General features: G+C 41.6%; 1 protein-coding gene across 1 annotated transcript in view; it reads right to left on the reverse strand.

The window, feature by feature from the left end:
• PDE4B (phosphodiesterase 4B) overlaps positions 1 to 26,295 on the reverse strand; it is a 216,464-nt gene that overhangs the window by 178,547 nt on the left and 11,622 nt on the right. Inside the window, exons 2-3 of the mRNA XM_056355648.1 lie at positions 11,203 to 11,313; positions 8,714 to 8,949 (exon numbers count right to left, since the gene is read on the reverse strand). Coding sequence (XP_056211623.1) covers positions 8,714 to 8,949; positions 11,203 to 11,244 — 278 coding nt within the window. The 5' untranslated portion in view covers positions 11,245 to 11,313. The remainder of the gene's footprint in view (positions 1 to 8,713; positions 8,950 to 11,202; positions 11,314 to 26,295) is intronic.

A 26,295-nucleotide genomic window follows, 5' to 3' on the forward strand; every position in this document is an offset into this window, starting at 1 on the left:
AAATTCCTCTACACCAACTACACCACAGATAAATCATACTTCTTCTATTTAGGCCTTGCAGAAAACATAAAAATAAAAAAAAAATATGCCAAATGAGAAGATCCAAGAGCTTCAAAAACTGACAGCAAGAGACAATGTCTAAATATAGGCAGTCAAAACACTTATCTGTATATTTTTAGCTGAGAAAATAACTTCAGTGATAACTCAGAGATAGCACGAATTATCTCTGCAGCAGTTGGTTTTTTTAGATAGGTTTGCCTTTGTACTATGCATAAAACAAGCAGTGACCCCTGTATATTTAGGTTGCCCACCGTTTTTTCCTATTCTGAAGGATTCTTGTGATTTGTTTTTATAAAGAGATCTACAGGATTTGTTGCGTAATGTCAGATGAGGACGGGGGTCCACTAGTGACCCCCCACAAACCAGCCTTCTTGTAGCAGAGCCAGGGAAGCAGGCTAAGTGTGAGTGCCAACAGCCTCACTGCTAGTTATGTTTCTTTGACTGATCCTCTGCTCTACATAGTTCTTGGGTCACTAAGAACCACCATCCTCACAACCAGGTAGGTGAGGATGGGATATCCTCTGGTGGAAACATCTTACAAAGGGAGAAAATAACAAAATTTTAGAGAAGGCACTTCTCTAAATTACCTCGCTTACTTACATTTATTTTTCCACATCTTTGTGAGGTGTTAAAAAGAAGCTGGGGTGGGGAGCAACGATGACAACAAATTCAAGGCATGTCCTCTTCCCATACCAGACAAGCAGCTCTTACTTCTCACCTTGGTGAGCTCAAACAGATTCAAGCCTTAGTGAACAACTTTATGTAATTTTTATGATCTACCTGCAGACAACATACGAACTATCTCGCAACAAACATTTTCAGCTTTTCAAAAACTATCTTGAGGCGTCCCTAGCAGTCCAAGCTCCTACCAGTGTTCAGCACCAGGAACAAGCCATCTCTAAAATGTACCGGATAATATCTCTACCTACTGAAGAACAAATAAAAGCACTGAGCTGATGAAATCCTTTAGGACTGTTTCCACATCTAACATTCTTCAATGCTCTCTATGTCTTTCATATTGTTAGGAAACTTAGGACAAATCACAGTCAGTCTGATTTTCAAACCTAAGCTATCATATACATTTTCCAGAAACAGCACAATGTAATTAAAAACTATTTTCCCTATAGAATATATGAGATGTTATGACAAATACCGTTGACCTCCTTTTTCAAGGTAAGTAAACGCCCCACAGAAATGTGGTATAGGCTTCTGAAATACAGGAAGCATGTTCAATCAGAATAATTGATCCTGCTTTATTACAACAAAAAAAATTATGTGATTTATAGGAATAATAAACATTTTGGACTAGATGATTCTAGAGGCTCCTTCCAACTTCAACCATTCTGTGATTTAAGACATTTTAAATATAGGTATAAAAATAAAACACATGTTTTTAAGGTTTGGGTTTTTTTCTCCTAGGTTTTTATTTTTCACATCATACAGGAAGCCAGCTCATCTATTTTTTTTCTATTCCAAGCTTGTAGCATATTTCTTCAGCTCTTACCTAGCTGAATTTGAAATGATCTAAGAAATAAGACTTCAACCTATTTCACAGGGCATTATCCCGTAGTCTGAAAAAACATTTAAAAAAACACAAGAAAAAAGCCCCACACTTCTCCAAAACAGCATTACTCCTTCTGAACTTCTGGTTTTCATCTCACTGTTCCTGCTTAAGCTTCCTATTACCCTAAATATTTCCTTTCATTCCATGGGATTTACAGATTTCAAGCATGTAAAGCACCGACTGGGCATATGACCTTCTGCTTAGTTTACTAGCCTGAATACGGTTTTATTATCCTTTTTAATCCTCCATGCAAATCTCCATCCCCTTTATCATTCTAACTTTCCACGTCTATCCCTCAATTAATTGCAACCAGCCTAACAGCTTCACAGTGGCTACGAGCTGGCCTGAGCTGAAGTCAGCATTTCTACTGAAGGTTTGATCTCAGATTCAGTTGCTCAAAAACTAATACTGATTTTTCTTTTTTGCTTTGTTTTTAACGTTGCATCTAATTTACTGCCCACGATCACCATCTGGAGAACAACGCGCAGTACTACAAGCATAGATTTGACACTACATACACGCATCAGCCCTCACTGCGCACGCAGACTTCAGAATGCAGTAATGCACTCACACAACCTTCATTGCACACCTAAACTTCAGGAAGATTTTCAGATGGACATGGGAAAAAGGATCAATCCCTTCATATTTTCTGTTTAGATTGTGACCACCAACCCGCACAATAAAATTGTTTCAGAAGAAAGCAAGTTATAGACCTGGTCACTGACAAATGGCTAGCAACAACACAACATGCTCACAGGCACACAAAACACTAATCTGCTGATTAATTACGTATGCTGTAAAAAAAAAATATCTGAAAAAGTAAAGACAGACTAATGGTTAATGTTTTTACTAAGTGGCAACAATGTGACTCAAATAGCAACCAGCTCTGTTAGCAGACAACTTCCTTCGAACCGAGTGAGTTCTCATTTTGCTTTTGCAGAAGAGCAAGGTAGCTTTTGCACTGGACAATTAGTGACACATATTTCGATTTAGCATTTAATACTGTAGTCCTAATATTTAATTAATCTCTATGCCCTGAAAAAGAGCACTCCTGATTATATTTAGATATTAACCATAGCAATTCTTAAGACCTTCATTTCCTTACGCTTTTGGACTCAACATAAAACTTGGTTTTGTATCAACATTGAAACTTCATGCAAAACTGTCAGTATATCCCCACAGATCCGAGTCAAATGTGTAGAAATGGTGTAAATAAAAAGCTAGCTGTCAAACCTAACACAGGAGCTGGTGAGCATCAAAAAATAAGGTAAGAGAACTGTTTTGGAGGCTCTAAGTGTAGCTACAAATGTATACTTCACACCCTCGTTCTTCCCTCTTGCCCGCATTTATCAGCACAAAGCTTCAGTTACAAAATATGGAGCAGGATTGCAGAAAGCATTTTAACAACTTTCATGAAAATATGGACAAAATTTGTGCAAAAGCAGCTTATAAGGCTTCCACATTCAGATTGCCACTTGAAGATCTATATCCTACGTACTTCTTCCCTTGCATGATTCATGAAAGCTATTTCGTATGTGTACTGCTTTGCCATTTTCACACAAAATATTATTACATTGCAGCTGGCTTAGAATTATTGCTTTGGAGTCAGCTTGCCCATTTTTTTCTTTGCTGGTTATAGATCTTGTCAGACCAGCATTGGTCTCAAGAAAACAAAATTCTAATAAAGAAATGAAAACAAACAACTCTGGAGCAGCTTTATTTTTTAGGTTCCTATGTATCTGAAGTTAAAAAAATTATGTAAGTCATGGCTCACCCTCTCACAGTTCTTACTTTTGTATTATCACTGGAAGTTAAATTTAAGGTGATTTCTGAAAAAACGTGGCAGAAAAGCTACTTAAAGAAGGAATAGGCTTGTTTTCCTCTACCCCTCCCAAATAATATGTTCTACATTTGAACTGTTACTCTTTTCTTCAAACCACAGTTACGCAATCCCAGGAACAGCTAAATCTCCAGTCAGTGCATTCTTAGCACACAGTCTGTAGCACAGCACTGATGTTGAATTCTGTACTATCTCAGTGATGATCAAACCATGAAAAATATTTTTAAAAGAAAACAAAGCACTGAAGCTGTCTTACTGTAATCTGACTATATTCTCCATTGATAGGTAAGGTTTTCCAAAGAGCTTGGCAACATTCAGAGCTGTGCAAGCTGCATGGGTAGTACTGGGAAGCATTGTATTTCACAGGTGCAGCATCCCCTAAATTGGTCCAGGAAGAACCACAGATATATTATTACACAAACTCTCCTCTAGGGTTTCGGTTCAAAAATCTCATTTGATAATTTAGATACTTGCCATTTGGTATGTTGTTCAATACAGAGCACAAACAGTGAAATGCTTTGGAGCAATGGAGATCAGTGAGCCTAAATAAACCATCCAGAAGAAAGCAAAACAGCATTCCAGCACAAGAACAATAAAAATATAAATGAGCGTATAGCAGACATTTGGTGCTAACAGGAAAAGGAAGAACTGGAAAAATGGCTCGGCAGAATGCACACCCCAAATACACACTGTCAGAGTTCCTCCAGGGATTTAATCAAGTTAACAGGAGAAAAGAGAAATAACCCCAGCAGATGTAGAGCTTTTGCCCCTCACAGTTCAGAGCAAACCCCTGATGATCAGGTTCTGACTTAGCCCTGCCTCTCCAGAAACTTCATCACTGTTTTTCTGGTTAAGATGATAAATTTCTACAAAGACTACAATGGCTTGCACAAATAGGAAACAAAACCTCAAACTGAAGTGACTTCTTTGTTCAGTATGAAATATGCATGGAAAGCCTCACTTCCACCCTACCTGTCCTAATAAAAGAGACAGTGTCCCTTTAGAAGTTTCATATGCGTTTCTGAACATACATTAAGTATAACTGTGTAATGAGGAGCTTGGGTATCAGCATGGGAAGTTAACTGTCATCACAGTATCACTAGGAAGCTCTTTAAAAATCTTACAGCCATTACAAAAAAAAAAAGATGATAGCTACTATGCACACTAGACAAACGAAATAAAGACATTATTTCTAGAAATAATTTTTCATGTCATAATAATGAGATGTTTCACATCTGTCTTTGGGGTTTCATATGCACAGAAATAGATTACAGAAAGCTTGGCTAAACCTACACATTTCTGAACGAGTCCTACTGATCTCTTGTGAAAAGCATCTCCAAGCTACAGCTCTGCAAACCCTCAGGAATAAAACCACCACGTACTAAGTGACTGTTAAACAATTTCTATTGGGCACATAAGAGTTACGTTGATTTACCTTATAGAATACCTAAATCTAGACCTTACATTGTTTATGCATTTTAGCTGTATGGACCCCAAATGTCTTATACCAAGGCCATTTACATTTCAGTGAAGAGCATCTTTTTGCATGATTCACTAACTCTACCACCGTAACACTGCCAATGAATTTGACCTTGTACAACCAGTAGCAAGACTGTCTACCTTTGGGAACATACAGAGGTCAGGAAACCTCTGCATCCTCAAGGTAAACTCAGGGAACAAATTTAGTGAACAATTTCCATGGTCCGGAGACAGGTGTCTAAAGCAGCGCAATCTGAATATTTGGTGCTGCATTAATGCGGTAGATTTGTGGACTAAAAAAGATACACGCCACGCTTCGAAGGAACAGCACGCTGCCATTACCTTCCACTGAAATGCTGGGAAACACAAGAGAACTGGCAGAAGACAAATCAAGACAGGTTCTGACCAGACATACTGAGGCTTTTTTCTGAGACAGTCATGCAGCAGAACAGGTTGCCCAAAGAAGATCTGATGTCTCCATCCTTGGAGGTTTTCAAGATCAAAGCACATAAACCCCACTGCACAACCACGTCTGAGCTCACAGCTGATCTCACATCAAACAAGGTTTGGACTAGAAACCTCCCAAGGTCCTTTCCAGCCTGAATTATCCTATAATCCTATGAAACTAAGAGCTGGATACCCTTTTCACAAGGAGTATCCTCTTTCCTGACCCAGTCTGAGATTTACACTGTTTAATGGCATTAGGCTCACCTACAGGTAAAGCCCTTCCCCCCGCCCCGATTGCTTAAAACATGTGAATTTTCTGCCAGTGGCCTCAGCATTTTTAGTAAAGCTCCAAGGAAAGATAAAGTGGGGTGATAAAGAAAACCCAGACATATTCAAAGAATGGTCTTACTGGTCAGGCCAATGGTACATCTAGCCCATCATCTTGTCTCCCACAAGATATTAAAAGCACAGAACAGAAAGGAACAGAAAGCGAACATATATACTTCCCCTCAAATATTTCCCCAGTTCTAAACAACTTGCAGTTCAGAAGCTGAACAAGAGATGGAGTTTATGTATTCAGAAGGAAACCACAACAGATTGCTCCTCCAAGGATCTGTTAAGCTTTCCCTTAAGCCTGCTCAAACTCCTAGCATCTACGGTCTCCCCTACAGCACGAAGTTCCACAGCATAGCTATAAACTGCATGAAGAACGACCTCCTTGCACTTGCTTCATGCCTGCCAATTTATTTGATGGCCCCTTTTTCTTATATTAGATGGGACAATAAGCAATAGACCAACTACCTCTTCTCTTCATACCACTTATAATATCTTGGTTTTGTCCCTTTGCTCAGCTGTGTCTTTTCTGTGCTGAAGAGTTCAGGCCTCCTTGGACAATCCCAGTGCAGCAGCTGTTCCATATATTTGATCATTTTAGAAACCTTTAACTCTTTTTAGTTCTGCTATACCCTTTTTTGAGAGGAAGGACCAGACCTGTACACTATATTCAACATGTGACCAGTAATGGGTTCCCACCATGGCATCCTGATGTTCTCTTTTATCCACTATTCTTTTCCTTCAAATCTTTAACAATTAACTCGATTTTTTCTGACCATTAATAAGCACTGAACTCACAACTCTATTGGACTTCTATCCTATACCCAGCACCTTGCTCCTGCATAGTAGTATTGTTTTGCAGCTACAATTCTTTCACACTCAGATATATCACATTGTATTTATCTACACTGAAATTTTCCTATCACTTTATTGCCCACTCACCGAGTCTCTTAATGCTCATATCATTCCAAAGCTGTTTCATCACAATGGCACATGCTGGGCTTACACAAATATAACCCGCATCTGGGGTATACTTCATACAGAACTGAACCACAATATACAAGCCCAAACAGCCTGGGGACCAGATTCGGCTTACACTGCTACTACACAAAAAAACCCTCAACCATGACTGCACCCCCGGGAGCATGGTCAGGCCTCAAGTAACTGCAAATTTGTAGGTAAGGAACTGCCTGGCATGGGGTAGAGACCAGTGCTAACCTCATCAAAAGCACTTGATGACTAGAACTTAAAGAGAAAATGGGAAAGATTACACCATTTTTCTGCCCGGCTGTAAGAGCAGTCAATCTAACTGGTGCCCAAGTCAGAAAGGTGAGGGGGATGCAAAGATGCCTGTGTGAAGACGTGTTCGAACCGCATTCTGCATTGCGGTCACACAAACCAGCAACTCCCAACTTGCTACATGGATGTAAACAGATATGATAGTGTCAAGCGAGCCAGAGAAGTTGGAAGCTATCTGCTCACTTATAAGAGATTAACAGCAGTAAAGAAAGAGCAGTAACCTGAGTATCAGTTCTAAGTATTTTCTCTTTGTGGGCATACTGTTCAAGAAAACACATTTTGTGCAACACAACAGCATACATAGAGTCTGCTGTAATGGAAGAGAGGAGCAGCAATGCCCCCTTGTGTTACAAGGGAAAGTAATGATAAATCCATTGCAATTCCTTGCATTTTCCCAAATCGTGTATGAAGGTGTATTCAAAGATCAGAACTAACTCATTCTTAAAAGCACACCTTATGCATAGGCTCCTAATTGTCCTGCAGTCAAGATTACAATCTGCTGCAGGTATGCAAACAGGAGCACTCGTAAAATGCTTATAAAGGTAACCCAATCCTTTTACTGTCAAAATTCACAATCCATCTGAAATTAGGTAACTCATTTTGTTAAATTTATCCACAGCAATTAAATGCAAAAATGGAACAAAAGCTCCTGCTAATTCCTCTTTGATTTCTGTATCTCATCTATTCAAGTACATAGTTCAAAAATCCTATTTTCAATAGGAAAACTGTTTTTGAAGGATTCTAACAAATTTAGGATATCCTCTGTAATTGTTCAAATGCAAACTGAAATGCCACCTCTGAAGAGTGCCGAGCTTAACAGAAGCTAAAACCAGAATCAGACTTGGAAATGATGAACATGTCTTGCAGCCAACAAATGAAATAGAGTGGAGCATTTAAAAATTAGAATCTAAACAACACTTGAATTCCAAAGTTGAGCATACAAGGTTTAAGGTTGCATGGCAATGCCATTTCAAGATTCATATGGCAAGCTGGACATCTAACGTTATTTTGCCATTAAAACCTAAAAATTGCTATTCCATTAAAGCCTAAAACCCCCAAAACCTAAAAATTGCTATTCCAACACGTGAACACTTGGGGCTTTGTCTTCTCCTCCTCCCTCTAGATGAACGTCCTTGTTGTAGCACTTAACATCCTGTGTTTCTGTTTTGGAGCTCACCTCTTAGCAATCCCCTTTTAATCAGCTCTCTGATAGTTTCTTGGGGACTTTTCTTGAGTTTAACATCAAAGTCAAATGCTTTTCCAAGCCTTTCTTCTAACATTTGCACAGAAAATAACCAGAGAGCTAAAGTCTCTTTCTCCAATCTGTTGTAGAAAAGTCTACCACCATCCTGAACTCTTCTGTGCATAAAAAGCTAATAAACACAAATCCTCTGACAGAGCTCAGAATTTACAACACTAAAGTTTCATGAAGATGCACAAAAAAAGTGAACAGAAGAGGTTTTAACAGAAGTAGAATTTAAAAAAAAAAGGCAATTACTTTGTAAACTTACATCCATGGTAACGGATCAAGATCAAAAATACTGATTAAGATATTCAAAACAACTATCTAGTAACTTTAAGCAGGAAAAAAACCCCCCAAAAACCAACTTTAACCAAAACCACAAAACAAACAAAACCAAACACTAAAAACCCCAACTGTGTGAGATTCATAAACAAGGGAAACAACCTACCAGTCTTGGTAAGTGGTGATTGCTATACTTGGAGGTGTCAACAAAGGCAGAGTTGTTGGTCTGCAGACAATGTCTCTGTCAGGGGTCCTTGCTTTTTCTGTTTGTCGTTGGGATAGCGGTGGTAACTGCAAATTGCCAGAACAGCATCTTCTTCCTCTCCAGAGGTCTATGCCCAGAGCATGGGTAGAAGTACTGTAGGACTTACTCAGCCCACACTCCAGGTAATCCAGAGCATTCTGCAAAAACAGAAAAGCCACTGAAGTTCTGCAAACAAATATTTTCCTCCATGAGGATGAAACACATTCAATTGTTCTACAGCCATAGCTACTCACAAAAAATAATTGTATGACGAAATCTTGGCAGAGTCCGACTGCGCTGCACTGTTATCAAATTATGAATGAACTTGCAAATTCACTCATAACTTGTCTAAGCTAAATTCAACAGCTAATTCTAACTAAACATTTCAATAATGTATGTCACTTTGGCAATATGTTAAACTTTTAATATTTCAAACTTTCTCAGAGAACATTCCACTCGATATCCACCTAAGGATCATTCCTCTCCACAGCACAAACACATTGGTTTGCCACTTTTTGTTTTGATGAATCACCAGGCAGAGAAAGGTGCCAAGAATACTGGACTTAAGACACATCCTGAATCATCCAAGAGCAACTCAGTGAGAAGAACTCCCAGCTAATCTGCACTACGTATGGCATTGCTAGTAGAAACAGTCTCAAAAAAAGGTTTTGATCAGTTAAAGCAGTTTTTCTTCTAGTTTCTAGTGATTTTTATTTAAAAACATCACCATGACCACAGAATTGGCTGTCAGTCTTCTCAAACCCAAGCCAGAAGTCCTCTCACAGAACAACAGCACTGCAAAAGGGTTATCAGTTTTGGTCTTACTCAGAGAATTTAGCTAGTCAAATATAGTTGTCCGATATAAATCAGAATATTTCTGTATTGTGTGTGATGAGCTACCAGTAGAAGCTGGAGGTTTATTACAATCAGCATGTATATCTATGGCAACCCCTCTACATTTTTCTTCTTCTGCTTGCTCCTGAATTTTGATCTCCACTTTGCTCTCTCCACCCTTCACAGACCTTTCCAAGCCCACTTTACAGCCTCCCCAAATCCCCTGGTTCACTTTCCCTACAAACTGCTACCACTGTGCTCTCCCAGCCAGCACCGAGTAACTTTTTTTTTTTAAAAAAAAAAAGTGGTTTAATTTTTCATAATAATTTTTTCATAATAATTTATTACATCCTTCATGAACAACTGCAAAGTAGCATGACTCCTCCGCTGCCTCATAGTTTCTAATGGAAAGTATGTTCTCCATTGTCCTGAGGGCATTAAACAACTCTGTGGTACTGCCTGCTCTCTTACCCTCAGCAAGGAATCTCAACACAGCAAGGAAAGACAAAACTGACAGGAGAAAGGCATACTACTAGTTTCCTCAGCTTTCCCTGCTTGTTTGCTCACCCCGCAACCATGTGAAGGATCCAGACAGGAAACAACATGGCCCACAGCTCCTCTACTCCTTGTACATAGCCTGAAGTGCTACGAGGCATGCTGGTGCAGATTCATGACGTTACTAAGGCATCAACATCATAATGACCTAGATAGAAGTTTAACGTATTTGGCATGCTGTGTTTCCAAAAATATGCTAGAGATCTTCAGTGATCCAAACCCTACTCTTTCACAGCACAAAATCAGGTCAAAAATACTCCTAAGGAAGCCCAGAAAGGAAAGCCTGCCTTCTGTATCAGCAAGGCCTGAGCAGACAAGCATCGTGCTCAGGCAAACTGACTAGGAAGCAGTACAACATGTGGTCCAAAAGAAACACTTATTGAAGGAGTGCTATAGGATACGCTATCAGGTTCCACTCCTCCACTGTATTTTCATATACATTCCATGTGATTTTCCATTTTTGGCGAGCCTCAGCTGTGACAAACAAGACAAATAAGGCTGTGGTTATCATGCCATCATTACAAACTGATACATTTCTCCAGAGAATGGGAACTGGAGTTTAATTAATAGGGTATTATGATGATGATTAGCAAGTGTAGTAATGGAATAACATACACATCATCACATTAGGTGTTCAGCAAGTACACTGGGGAGAGATGCTGAAACATTTGTAAGTACAGAAGTACAGCATATGCACAAAGATGGGATCCAGAAGAGAGCTTCCATAAGGTACGCAAACACTGCCTGCTGCCTGCCAGCGTTACACTGACCAAAGACCTGTGAGGTACATGCTCTGCACAAGACTCCTTTAAATGTCTCATGGTGTCAGGGCTGGCTTATTTGTTTTCAAATGTGCTGGGCTTATCTTCTGCCTATTATATGAGCTGCAAACAATTCTAAGGAAACCAACGAGTAACCAAAGCAAAGTCAGCTGACACTTACAAAATAAGACAAAACTATCTTTTTATCTCATTTGCATAAAGTACTGTGAAAAGTAAAACATGCCTTTAGAAGCAACTTACGTCATCTGCAGTTACTGTCATCACACTTCTGCTTTTCTTCATTATCGAGATTAAAGCGCACCCCGTTATAAAATCAAACGTTGCTAAATCAAATTTCTTCAGAGAGGCAACCTGAAAGAAAAAGTTGTATTTTTGAATAAAACACTGGTTCTGATAACAAACTGTGGAGCTAACTGCTAACATCACAGCTGATTTATAATTTACTGCCCATTTTCATAAAACACTTGGCAGCAGATGCTGGTGCAAGTGTAGCTCTCTATTAGTGAAAGGTCAATTACAATATTTAGTAAAATCATGTTAAAAGTAACCAGTATTCAAAACACTGTGCAATCTAAGCAAGCTTTGGAACATGTCTAGTAATACGGGATCAAAGCTAACAGGTTCTACTTGCAGAGAATTTTTCTTTAAATGAGCCCTTTTCAGAGGTACAGTATAGAAAGTCTCCAAGAATGGCTTGAGCTGGCTCTCAGAGAAGAAAAGGAATTGCGCTTGTATGCGATTCTAAGATTTAATCATAACTCACAAACATTATTTATTCTTGTGCTGGCACACACACACCACTTCAGCCACTAAATCACAGCCTTCTGTAGAGGGTGACACTGCAGCCACTTTGAACTATGCAAGAGTGCTAAGGGGAACAAAACACAGCCGAGCAGCCGAAGCAGCAGGGGAAAACAGCACATGGGAACAGCCCCCCTCGGACTGTTCCCAGGCCCCCTACTCTTTCTTGCTGTGGATTTAGCGCTCATTAAAAAAAGCTACATTCAGGATTCTATACAGAGAAGACTGAGGGTGCTGGGGTTTTTCTTTTTTTTCCCCCAAAGAACAGGTAGAGCTGGAGTGCCACTTTTTGTGCGCTGACAAATTTCCACCCCCCTATGCTTGGAAGGATTATTTTTGAGCTAGAAGACCGCTGAAGGGCCACTGTTCATGAACTTTATTATTGAAGCCACCATGAAAAGCTGTGCAGCAGTTTCAGGCTTGGCAATATTAAGACTTCTAACATGATGTTCACTCGGAGACATCACGGATTTTTAACTGTGTTCAGATCACCTGCTCATGCAGGGCAAATTCAGGAGAGCAATAAGCAATTCAGACTGTCTGCAAAAAAAAAAGACTGCCAGACCCTGGCCACCTACCCAGCTGACGAGGAAAGATGTAGCGTCAAAATTAGGCACCCAGTTCTCTTCCCTGCCACTACCAGCAGTCAGGATCCCAGAAAGCAGGCAGCCTGCACCCATCACTTTTATTGTGATGTTCAAAGCCCCGACAGCCGGTACTGAAAGTCATCTTACATGGCAATTGCTGGTCATACAACACCTGTTCTTTGGTTCCCACCCCACAATGAATTCAGGAGTCTGCATACCCAAGCGTGGCAGCTCAGCTTGACGTACAGCTACAACACAACTGTGCCATCAGGGGGTCACCTTAATACCATTGTGCCCAGGTTAAACAGTATTTAGCTTGCATGTCCACCTATTTAAATCAAAAAAGCTTAAAGAAAAAACCCCACGCTAATTCTCAGACATAGCATCCACATAGTCGTGCCTGTGACCACAGAGGTCTAAGGACACTGCAGCTTCCAGGAGCCAACTGCTCATCTGCTCTTCCATGAACAAAAGAAGTGCTGTAATGAACCTGCTTTCCCCTAAACCAAACCACACTAGGAAAAAAAATAAGAGAGAGAGAGAGAGAACAAAACAAACTCCAAGGAAACACTAACGCACAATGCCAGCATGGTAGTTGAGACTGCCTGCAGTTCTGGCTGTGGCACAGGCACCTCCAGTTGTTTTCATTTCCTTAGGGTTCATACATCCAACACACATGTATCCCTTCGTTGCCAGCCAAAGCATTCAGAGTGCTCAGATCCTTGCCAGACATAACTCACTGCCATTTCAGCACAAGTGCCAGCACACAGGGCTGTACGCTTCATCGTGTATGAAGTAGCACTGGAAAAGAGCCGAGGGATTTGTCTTCTAAAGCACCTAAACAGCTTCCCTCCAGAAAAGGATGAGCAGGACCATCCAGGAGCAAAGGACAGAAAACAATGGAAAGTGCTCTGCAGTGCCTCCCCCCAGGCTTGCTGTCCTCTCAGCATCCATCACTGGCTGTCACCAGAGCCAAGCTAGTGGGATAAACAGAATTATGGCCTGAGCAAAAACCCTCTTCTCATGACCACAGGCCACATGCATGCCCCGTCAAAGCAATCAGGAGTGGGTTTAGACATTACAGCAATGGAATTGCTATTAAAAACTGGACACTTGGCAGCATGGTTGCATGGCAACGTCACTGCTCTCTGCAAACCTTACCTAGCTTTTGATCCATATTACAATTCGATGAGCAGGCTAGAAGTAAAAAAAGTCATAAAAGCATAGCATACCAGGCTGGAAGGGACCTCAAGGATCATCTGGTCCAACCTTTCTTGGCACAAGCACGCTCTAGACAAGATAGTCCAGTACCCTGTACAGCCAGATCTTGACAGTGTCCAATGTTGAGGTATCCACCACTTCCCTGGGGATATTATTCCAATGGCTGATTATTTTCATTGTGAAAAATTTTCCTAGAGTCCAAGAGTTATTACTCTATTAGCAGAATAAAAGACATACTACAGTATCAGAATAAAAATCTAGAATACTTTTAATGACTCCACCAATCTTCAAAAGCTAGGAGAAAGTAAAAAGCCCTGTTATAAAAAGAATGCAAAACTGCCAGCAGGCAGCAAATTAGATGACACTGTCCCAAATATTATGCAAGAAAAGATGACCATGACAGTGGTATGTATGCACGGACTAGGAATAATATGGCATAACTATTTCCTGCCAGAAATAAATACAGATTCTATTGTAAAATCTAGACAAAAATCATAGAAAGACCAAAAGGAGGAAGCAGTTGCAAAAGCAGCAGAAAACAGATTTGTGTTTAATAGAGGTATGTACTTAATGTAAGTACAAGTCTGAGACATCCATTACTGACCTGCTGCGCACACTTTGTGATGCCCAACACAAATGAGCTCACACTGCAGCACATCCCACAATGGGACTAATAAATCATAGAATCGTTTAGGTCAGAAAAGACCTTCAAGCTCATTGAGTCCAACCATTAGCCCAGCAGTGCCAAGCCCACCACTAACCCATATCCCTAAGCACCACATAGGCGCATCTTTGAAATACCTCCAGGAATGGGGACTCCACCACCTCCCCGGGCAGCCTGTTCCAGGGCTTGACCACCCTTCCCATGAAGACATTTTTCCCAATATCCAGTCTAAGACTCCCCTGGCAAAACCTGCGGCTAGTGCCTCTTGCCCTATTACTTGGAAGGAGAGACCGACCCCACCCCGCTGCACCCCCCTTTCAGGCAGCTGTAGAGAGCGATCGGGTTCCCCCTGAGCCTCCCTTTCTCTGGGCTGAACACCCCCAGCCCCCCCCGCCAGCCTTGTGCCCCAGCCCCTTCCCCAGCCCCCTGCCCGGCTCTGGACACGCTCCAGCCCCTCCAGGTCCCCCTTGCCGCGAGGGGCCCGATCCTGCACACAGGGTTCGGGGTGCAGCCTCACCAGTGCCGAGCGCAGGGGGCCGTCACTGCCCCGGCCCTGCTGGCCACACTGTTTCTGGTACCAGCCAGGACGCCGCTGGCCTCCTTGGCCACCCGGCCACGCTGCCGGCTCATGTCCAGCGGCCGCTGACCAGCCCCCCCGGCCCTTCCCCGCCAGGCAGCTCCCAGCCCCCTGCCCCCAGGGGCTGGTGTGACCCCCGGGCAGGGCCGGCACTGAGCCCTGGGGACCCTCGTCCGATCGGCCTCGGCCCCTCGACGCAGCCTGCCCAGACCCCCCTGCAGAGCCGGCCGACCCCCAGCAGATCAGCACCCCCCAGCTCGGGGCTGCCTGCAAACCTGCTGAGGGTGCGCTCGATCCCTCGCCCCGGTCATGGGTGAAGGTGTTAGAGGGCTGCCCCCCGCCCGCACCCTGGGGACACCCCTTGCTACGTCCCGCTGGCGGCCGGTCACTCCAGTCGCCGCCACTGGCTGGGCTCGGCCTCCCAGCCAGGCTGTTACCCGGCGCAGAGCACCCCCGGCCCAGCCATGAGCGGGCCGTTCCTCCAGGAGAATGCGGTGGGAAATGGTGCCACGGGCTTTACTGAAGTGCAGGCAGACACCATCCACAGCCTCTCCTCATCCACTGAGCAGGTCACCTTGTCACAGAAGGAGATCAGGTTGGTCAGGCAGGACCTGCCTTCATAACCCCACGCTGGCTGGGCTGATCACCTGGTGGTTCCGTACGTGCCGTGGGGTGGCACTCGGGATGATCTGCTCCATAACCCTCCCGGCACCGAGGTCAGGCTGACAGGCCTGTAGCTCCCTGGATCCTCCTCCCAGCCCTTCGTGTAGATGAGCATCATATTTGCTGTCCTCCAGTCAACTGGGACCTCCCCAGTTGGCCGGGGCTGCTGATACAATCGGAAGTGGCTTGGTGAGCATTTCCACCAGCTCGCTCTGAATACATGTCAGTTCACAAACCAACATAAATAAATAAGTAAATACATAGTAAATACACACACAAGTAAGTATCCAGGAAAACATCTTCGGAAAACAAAATCTGAAAGATTGAGAGTCTAAGAGTGTCTCTAAATTTTGCTGAACTTCAGCATCAGAACTGACACGAGGAGAGAAGAAATAGAGATGGACGAGACTGACTAGCACATCGTTTCTGTGGATGTCTGAGTCCTCTTATACCACAACTCCCTTTCCTTTATAAATATTTATCAATTTCTTAAAGTAAATTTAACCAGAACATGAATAATTATAAAAAACATATTTTGTTCAATGTGGATCGCGTTTCTGAAGAGCCTATCAAGAAAATGTAAGAATTCCATTAGTCATGACTAAATTACTGTTCAAATCTGAGTCATTCTTTTCTTGCGTCTTTACATAAAAGATCTGACACCTGGGATGAACATCTAGGGGAAAAGAAACGAAAGAGGCTTACTGCAGAATTTTTCCCATGCACATTTTCTAATTAATGCAATCTTTTTTACAAGCGAAGAATTTCTCTCCACTACCCAAATTCTTCAAAAAGAAACTATATCCCAGTGGGCTGCTTAAGTGTGGGAGTGCCTAAAAGCAGCAAGGCTTTGTATTTGATGTCAGACTACAACGAAAACTACTCTTTCGGTGCTGCAGTTGGGTCTAACCCATTTTGCTGGAATACATCCTAGGTAGGGTATGAGATTTCTCAAGCTGCCCTAGTTCTTCCACCTGAGTTTTTTGTGTTCAATGACCATGGGTTTTAAAAATGACAGTAAACGCTCCAGCAATTTCAGAGTGATAAAGCCTTATAGCAAAGGTATGAATTAACAGGGTTCAAAACTTGGCAACTGACAGTGGTGAGAACAGAACTACATAGATGTGTGTTATAAATCCTCCTTTTCCTACACACCTTTTTAAAAATAGCTATTCAACTCATCCAGTGTGAAATCCACTATTTAAAGAAATTCCTAAAACACATCTCAGTGTGCAAGTTCTGGTATGATTTGGAATACCAGACACACATTTCACCACGTCACTGTTTTCCCCACACATTTCAGCTTCTGCATGGGCAGGTTTAAAGCCACAGGGTTATACGACAAGCAGATCAGCCCTCTCACCCCTAAGGATACTCCCCTCACCGATGTAACACAGACAAGGCTGGACCAGGAGGATTAGATTTTTGCTGCTCACGCAGTGCTAGCTCTTTGGCTTATCAAAAGGTTTTGGCAAGCAGAGCTGTTTATCTGGCTCCTTTCATACTCTTAATTTCCTCCCACTTTTCAAGAAGGCAAGACACAAAGATTGGGAGAGAATGAAAAACAAAACCCAGTGAAACCCAGATCATACAGCACATTCTGCAGTACCATACCTGTTCCTTCCTAACTGCCAGCAGCGCTGCCAGGGCCATGACACACATTACTGGGGCAGTATTCTTCCTAGCAACAAAATGCATATCCTTACAGGTTCAGCAGAAGCTGAGGATGATCACAGATAAAACCAGAAACTTGTATGGTGAATTAATAGAGAAGCTTTACTAAGGAAAGGGCTGGGATGAAAAAGATTATCTGACCACACAGATAATTACATCATTTGTGAGCTGGGTTTCAAACAACTTGTTTCTCCTTAAAAGTCATCAAAACTTCACAGGGAGAGTAGTCAGACAGGGTGACAGTCACACAAAAAAAGTGATAATCTTGGGTCTAGCTCTCCCAGACGAAACACATGGGCTCTCATTTCAAGCTTGGAAATTGCACGCGGTTCTTTGTAAGAAAAATAAACCCTACATGGATTTAACATTGGTCAAAAGAAACTTCAGGTGTAAATAGTAATCGGTACCTGAACAGTGATGGGTTTGTATTTTACTTTAAACAAAACCAGCAACCCCAGAATGTGAGAGCAATTCTTCGCCCTGGGACTGCTAAGAAGGTCAGCTTGCTTACAGAAAAGGAAATGGAGGTCACGGCCAACTGGTTGCACAGCATGGCAGCAGCACCGCAGGTACTGGAGCCATCCACCTACAGCAGGAACTAACGTGCAGTATGGTTACAAGCTGTACATGCAACAAACAAAACTTCAAAGAAATACCAGTCAAATGTTTCTGCAGAAATTACGTTCCCCTGAAAAATTAGTTTCAGAGATTTTACCTTTTTTTTTTCTTTTTGTGCATTTCACATGCACACATCTCGAGCCACAGAAGAATTAACTGTAACTTTTTCCCTTCTACCAATTTAGGTGCTAGGCTATTTTTTTCAGTATTGAGCCCTAAATTTTTAGCTCTGTGACTACCACTAAAACATCCAGCTACTTGGACATAGCCTCCCAGAAATACATACATAGGAATTTCCCAAACAGCCCTTTTTACTTCCTCTTTAGAGAGTAAAAAGGTGGTGGGTTTTTTTCAGTGGTCTTTTCTCATTTCTTTTGAACAGAAGCAACTAAACTGGTCTGCAGAGCTTATGGCAACTCTTGAGAAACTCACTCCTCCTCAGAAAACTCAATCTGTTATAATTTTCATAAAATGTCGAGAAGACTTCAAAGCACTACACAAAATCAACGCAAGGGCATCTATGCACACAAATGCCTGGAACCTGTGAAAACAGACTCAGAAAAGAAGGATTTGCCCTGAGAGGTAAAACTAGCTTTATTGCTTATCACTGCAATTCTCATATAAACTACATTTCCCATAGAAGTGCTAAGGATCTACCAACACGATCCAACTAGAGGAGTGATTACTCCAGCTTGTCCCCTTGTAAGGCTGCTTTTAAGCTTTCTCATAATTGCCAACCTGTGAATTACAGGCTGAGTATGCAAACCCAGTCTAAATTAATTTGCTGGTTTTAAGCCATCACATCTGTGCCATGTGATAAAGTTCCAAATTTATCTACAATATAAATTAAACCAACTCTTTTATTATAAAAGGTAAATTCTATACACAGGATACTCTTTGTACATACTTGGGAAAGTTCTGTCAAAGTCGTGCAGGGACAAAAAAACCCCACAATTTTTAAAATCCCCTCCCTTCCCATGTTACCACTGGGTAAATTACCCTTATTACAACAGTGTCTTAACTTTCATTAGGAGGTTTCTTACTGAGATATCACCTGCTTCTTAATGCTATATTGGTGTTAAGGAGTTTTCTTACTCCCAATTTCAGTGACAAAGGTTAAGAGGATTGCAAAGACTCATCTCTTCTCTGGCGACCTAATCACTAAAGCTGAGAATAACCATGTCAGTCTATTCCAGAAATTCCAGTCGCTTCCTGATTTCCAGCAGAGGGTACAATCAGGTTGTCATTGCTCTTCATTTGTTTCAGTTATGGTAAGAAAATCAACAGTAATTTGAACCTATCATTACATTGCTTACTGTCATTAGGCCCAACATGCTCTGCAGAATCCCTGTGACAGACAAGCAATATTTTTCACTATTACTACTCAGAAAATATGACCATATTTTTTTCAGGAACTTTCAGGCAAAGGTTAATAGCCTGGGCAGAAGAAAGAATTACAGAAAACACTATTCTATTTTCTTTACTATGTTAATGCTTTTAAATCTTACCTTTCTAAAAACGTTTGTCTACTATTGAGGTTAAATGCAATTAATTTAAAAATCTGTTCTGACAGCAACAAAGGATACAGTTTAATAGTGCTGCCTACCAGCATGCGCAGGATTTCAAGGTAATTACTTAGAAAAGTGAAGCATACTATTAAAAGATGCAATTTATACCTTTCTTGTTCCATGTGCATATGACTAGAAGAGCCTCCCACACCTTGGAGTGGAGCTGAACTGCATCCAGAGAGCAAAGAACAATTAATTATGCTTTTTTTTAAAAAAAAAAAATCAGTTTAAAAGCACAACAAAAAACAGTGTGGCAGAAAATGCACACAACGCAAATTTCCCCCCTTTAGATTTGGTGGTTTTTTTTTTTAAAAAAAATAGACCTCATATTCCCCCTGTGTTTTTATTAGGAAAGGAGCATAACGCATTAAGCCTTGCTGGTCTACACAGATAACGGAAATGCTGCAGATCAGGCAGGATTAGCATGTGCTGGATGAACAGCGTGGGGAAACTCACTTACTGTGTCATGGCCAGCTCACACAGCACTTGCCTCATGCCGCTGATTTATTTCTTACCTTCCTAAACACTCACCCAGAGATCGCTCTAGTCCAAGAGGAGAAGTTCTAAAATCCTCAGATCTCTCTTTCCTCTGAAGTTTTTATGGGAAGGGCCAAGCTCAAACAGTCTGCAAGATGGATTACCCCCCGCACCTTTTTAAAATAAAAATATTGAAGCCATGCAGCAAAGCAACAGAATGATCCTAAGCACACAAGTATACAATCAAGCCTACAAATAAAGACCATCCTCAGAAGAACTCTTGTAACAGAGGAATATTCCTAATCTTCCCAATTTTTCTCTTTGAAAAAAATGCAAAAGAATAGTGGAGAAAGATGAAATGCAAAATCAGCACAGCAAGAGGTCCCTTGAGAACCAAAACAAAGCTAGCTGAGACCTGCAAAGGAGGGGACCCACAACAGCAAGAAGAAATCTTAACTGCACACCAGCCACACAGCAAGAGGCTGAAGGAGAAAATTCAAAGCATCTATGAGAAACGCTAACAGCTTTGTGACTGCAGACCCTTCAAATCTTGCTAGGGACAGGCTTAGCTACTCCATTTTATCCGTGCCTTGCATCTGCATCACAGGGCAGCAGCTCACCCCACCTACCAGAGCCAGTGCTGTGGCCCGATCTCTGACCTGCCGACCAGCTGTGCCTGGCCACCAAGGTCTACGTGAAGAGAGAAGTCACGGCGCAACGCGGCAGCTGAGCGTTGGCTCCTTCTGGGGATGCCCCACGCAAGTAAGAGACTTGTTATAAATGTCATTTCCATGCTGCTCCAGAAGCCTTCTCCCACCCCACAAGGAGATGAACACCACCTCACTCCCTCCCCAGCAGCCAGGCACACAGCCCTGTATGGTTGTTTTTTTCCCCTTGTACTGTTTAGGCAAGTAAAAATCTCATAAAAATTAAGAATCTCCCTTGAGTCTCCCATAAGCCTTCTTGCTGCTGTGTCTTATTTGAAGATGGCTTATAAAATGGGAGATGAGGGACTGAACAAACATGATCAGATACCCAGCAGCATCTTCAAACAAGAGAAGGCACTAGTCAACAGCTGGGGAAAGAGCTCTCCACGATGCAGCACAGTGGTTTTCTGTACCAGATAGTCACGCTCAGGCAGGGCCCGCTCATCCCACCGCCCAGCCTCAAAAACAACCCTGTGGGCCGTGAAACACCACCTAAAAACCAATTTAGCTGCCCGAGGCAAAACCTATTCCATGGCCAATGAGAGTAAATGCTTCCATCATGAACACAGCGAGGTCACGTAAATAGCTTTTTCTGACCACAGACACACACAAAAACTAAATAAAAAGGATGCCTGGTGCCAAGGTAAACAGCTGCTGCCGTTTTTCATCTGCCCCCCTGTGTCCTCTCTTCACCAGGAAAAAGGATTCTGCAGCTGATAAATTGCATTTTCATAAATTGTGCATCCTAGACTGCTCATAAAAGACAATCCTGTAAGCAGTCCAAGGAAGAAGAAAGAACAGCCTGGGAGAGACCTCTCCGTGCTGCTAAATGAGTACAAAATGAGGTTACTTCTGGGGTAACAGCATCTAGCCACGCATGATATATTGTTCCTATCAACACTGCCTGTCTGCAGCATCATTTTTGTTAGTGAAATACAATGGATTTATTTTTTTAGATCACGGAGTTTGTGCGGCAGTAGCTTCTATTATTAAGTACAACAATAATAATTCTGTGCTACAGTGCATTGTCTCAAAAATTTTATATAATATCCTGGAACACGCACATAAGAAAAACAGCCATATATTAACAGTAAAGCTAACTGTTGCCTCAGCATCTCCTACCCAAGTTTTGGACACATTTAACATCGCTGCAACACCTCTCACCCACAGACCTCAAAGCATTTGATGAGTGCGCCCAGCCCTGCAGTAGCGGACACAAGCGCACCAAAAAAAAAAGCAGCACCTGACTCAAAACCACTTCTGAGTCAAAGCAGAGCCAGAAATAGGACAGAGAACCAGCTACGCTTACCACTGCATGAGGGCACCCAGGAAAGAGTACGCAAGCTGTATACGTACAGATTAGGAAAGAGAACCTATTTTTAACTCGCACTGTTCGCCTTATTCCCCTCTATCTGTCAAAAAAAGAATTACGTTCTCAGATTTCAAAAAAAATAACTTAATTGTTCATTTAGAACTAAGGAAATTCTCTAAATGTAGGATTTCAGGCTTCTCAGTAGAACTCAAACCCATTCCAAAATTCATGCCTAAAAGTATCTGTCATAACACTGACTTTGGAGGATAAGTGGTTCATCAAATGGCTCCACTTTTTAGACAGTCCCCTTTTTATGCAGAAACAGAGAGTAATTAAAATTAAATTTCACATCTCACCTGCAAAGGCAAAGCATGGCATTCACACTATTAAAGAGGACCTGACTGCATTAGCTTAGCATGGTCACCTACAAACCTGACATATCCCAGTTTTCCTCCATACTAGCAATTTCCAAAATGAAATTTCTGTCTGTCCATGCAATAAAAGACAATTAAGACTAAAGGAAAAGCCTTTGGCATTCTTCACATGCACAGATGTTTTCTACCAACCACTAGCTTTAACCACTCCCATTAAAATATTTTACTTTATATATTTTAAGAGGCAACTATGACAACATTTTTGTATTCTGAAAAACTAATTTATAAAAAGAGACTTAGAAAAAGCCTAATTAGAAGAACATTTAAGCTTTCTCATTCCAGGATTTTTCTTTTAGCCAAAGCAGATGCTACTGTTTCTTTATACTAGTGCTACTTTGTTTCTTTCAGTAGCTAATATTTTGCTTGTTGGGAAAATATTTGCATTATTGTAGATTCCAGGCTGAAACTACAAACATTTATGTTTTTAAATGAAAGGATACTTCAGATCGCTCCACAGTTTTCCCAGAAATCAAGTGCTATTATGTTAGCTGAAAGTGGTAACACCAGCCTTTTCCTCAAACGTCTCATTGTTATCATTGTCATTTTTTTCCTAGTTATTTAAATCTCTTCAAACCTTTAATTATGTGGGGTGATACTTCCAACACTCAGTGTCTGCCTCATGCTGCATATTTGCAACAACTACAAAGAGCACAATTAATGAGCAGTGCACTGCTCAGTAACCTTTACTTGCAGCATCCCCACGCTTCAGAGCACAGACATCATTTCAGAGGGACAGGCTTCATGTCATGGCTCTTTTGTGTGTGTCACCATGAAAGTTCTGGCTCTTCTGTCCAAATTATTCAACACAGAAGTTGCAAATAGAATTGCAAACTTAAACATTCCAAAACACAGGGATGTATGAGAATCCCAGGTTGTTCGAAGTGTGGTCAGGGGAATCCCAACCTAGTTACAGCCTCACCAAGAAAACAACTACTGCTCTGCACACAGCTGGCAATTCTGAGAAACAGCAACTGAAGATGGGAGTCTTGATGTGAAGAGTCAGCATTTGTATCTACAGATGTAATAACTGGTAAAATTTCAACAGTCTCTGGCCCATAAAGTAAGAGATACTCAACTACTGGTAAAGGGAACGCCACTAAATGCAATTAATATTGCTCTTCTAATAAAATTTGAAAATGTGCTGGCAAAAGACCATTCCCCACCTTTGCAGCAATGAAGCAAAACATCTGAGTTCTTTTTAAAACAGGTAATTCTGTTGGCCACAGATGATTATGTACTACCTCATGTATCTTTTCTCCAGAAATGAAATATTTAGGTATTACCAGTACAGTATTCTTTCAAGCTAACCTTAGGTTAGGGAGGAAGAATATGACATTTTTCGCTTGTTCCAGTGCAAAAAAAAGTCAAAGCAGCCTGATTTGCACACGACTTGCTTTTTTTTTATGCCACAAGGCATCAGCCTACAAAATGCTGTAAGCCACATGAGTGGCCTAACACTTCTGCAAGGTTTCCCATTTCATCCTTATCACATGCTTAGACAAAACCCATGTTCCTTTCTCAGGGTGGCAAAGTAGACTTTTCTTCTGGGCAGGAGAAATGCCAGCTTTCAAAATGAAAGATGGCCTGCTCATCCAATATTCTTCTCCCATAAGCAAGATCACACACCGAAGACCTGGCCTTGCTGCCACTGCTGCTCTCAAGAACGAAACTCCCACTGGAGAGGTAGCACTGCTGCACTGAGCAGCTGAGAAGCTTGCAGAGGCTGCTTGGATCGTGCAGGGGCTTCGTGTGGACACGGTGCCCCTGCAGGGAGATACTACAGCCCTGTTCAGCCACACAGCAACGTGACAGCCATGGTAATGTGCCCTCCACTGCACCTGCTCTCTAGACTCATCTCTCCAGAACAGGAAAAATCTTTAAACCCACTAACTTTTTACCGCATCACCAGGCAACCAGGGGCTTTCTGCACCACTCTCCGGTAACAGAGTTTTGAATCAGTTAAGAAAAAGAACTGACTTAGGGCTACTTGCATGTTTTATTTCATTTCTATAAATTGTTGTATGAAAATAAATGTAAGGATTTTCAAAGATGGACAGCAGATTAAGAGGATATATGCCTTACTATGGCCTCACCAAATCATTAATTTACCACCAGCTATATGAATCTCCAATATGTAAAAAGTACAGAGGAGTTTTAAAGCTCTCATCTTTCAGAACTGCCTTACTGAGAAACTAAAGGGCACCCATATTCCTGTAGTAAAACAGCAGTATTAAATTACTAGATGTGTTTTACAGCAGGAATTGTTCTTCCTGCAAAATTTAAAGCAATATATCAACATCTTTATTACAGTTTAGAGAATATAATGATTAAAAAAAAGTATCAGTTTTTCACCTTGTTCTTGTCACCCCAGTAGATAGCAGATCAAAGAATCCCAAATTACACAAGTGGCAGAGTATTTCCGTAGGGCCTTTAGTACAACCATATACTCACCTGTAATTTTTTGTACACTTAAACATATGTGCATTTATCTTGTATGAAGATTGCCATTATACAATTAATTGCTCAACAAAGACTTCACTGTTCCTAAGGCAGAAGCTGCACACATGAGAATTACACTACGAAATAGCAAGCCTTTGCTATTTCAAAGGTTTATTATTAATTCTGGATGCAGAATTGCGTACTAAGAACCAAGCCAATTACAATGGCAAAAAATATCTTCACATCAGGCTGAAAAAAGCATCCCAGATTTCTGCACTCTGTTCTTTAGACATCCATGCCATTACCTGATGTTAAGACTTGCAGAGAAGCAGGTAAATGTTTATATACTGTTGTGGTGAGAGCTGCATCCCAAGAAAATGCAGAGTGCAAATGATGAAAGACCATAGATATGCAAATAAAACAATCCTTTCCCACACTGACTCTACACAAGTATTTTTTAGAGAGGTCAATGAAAGTAATATACTTCCTTCTTTATCTATAAAAAGATCCCAACTAAGTTACAGGAAATAAATTCCCTTTTTTGAAACCTCAGTAGATACCCTCGCTCCAGGGGACCTCCAGAAATGAGGTGGTGCTACCCTGCAGGACCCAAGAACCCACAGATTCCTTATTACCCATTATGAAAAAGCCTCCCAGAAAGACCTAGCACTGCTACCACTACCACTTATTTTGGACGTATTTTGCCAACTTTCTTCAGGATCTCCAGACATGCTGTAGAGATGAGCATTAATCGTTACATGGATATACAACAGGAAAACCAAACACGTTTTTGCAGCAGATGGGGTGGATAGAATAAACTTGTCCTTCCTGTTGACAAATATACTCGGGGTTTGGTAAGAGTCTTAATCACGCAATGTGCCTGCAGTGGTGCTTCCTGGGACATGGACAGAAAAGAGACTGGGGGAAAAGGATGCTGCCAGCTCTCCATATGTGGGCTTTCAGATCCCTTCCCCCACAGCTGAGTCACTCAGATCATACATTTGAAACCTTAGCTTCCCAGTTACTATAACAACTTAATGGATTTCTTCTTGATGTTATTAATTACATTCAACTTAATCTGTTCATACAGGATTTTGGAGGAGGCACTATATGATAGCTTCTCTTGTCCTTTCAAAAGGCGTTTACATTCCTAACTTACTCCAACACTCAGGTGCTCCCCCCATAAATGTGCTGCCACCAAGATAAGGAAATGCTCATATTCCTTCCTTTGAGAACTCAGAATAGAAGGAAATGGTTTTTTCCTGAAACCAAATAAGATGCCCAAAATAAATCTGTGAAAGATGTACCCACAGCTGGTTTTCTACAGTAAACATGGTGCACAGAGCAGCCTGTAACCTGGCTGAAAGTGGCATTTATAATGCATCCCAGAAGAGAAAGACTGAATGCTTTGCAAGCAAAACTACTGAAAGCACAAGCAAAGAAGCAGTCAGAAACTAATTTATTAGGTCTACATTTCACAGCCTCAGGGTAGGAACAGGCAGATCTCTACTGCTGGAAATAGCAGGAAAATGCAAGAAACTCAAGGCAAATCCTAAGGTCCAGCAGCATTGCACTACGCAGAATTAACCCC

Source organism: Falco biarmicus, chromosome 11, assembly GCF_023638135.1.
Source record: "Falco biarmicus isolate bFalBia1 chromosome 11, bFalBia1.pri, whole genome shotgun sequence".
Classification (NCBI taxonomy): Eukaryota; Metazoa; Chordata; class Aves; order Falconiformes; family Falconidae; genus Falco; species Falco biarmicus.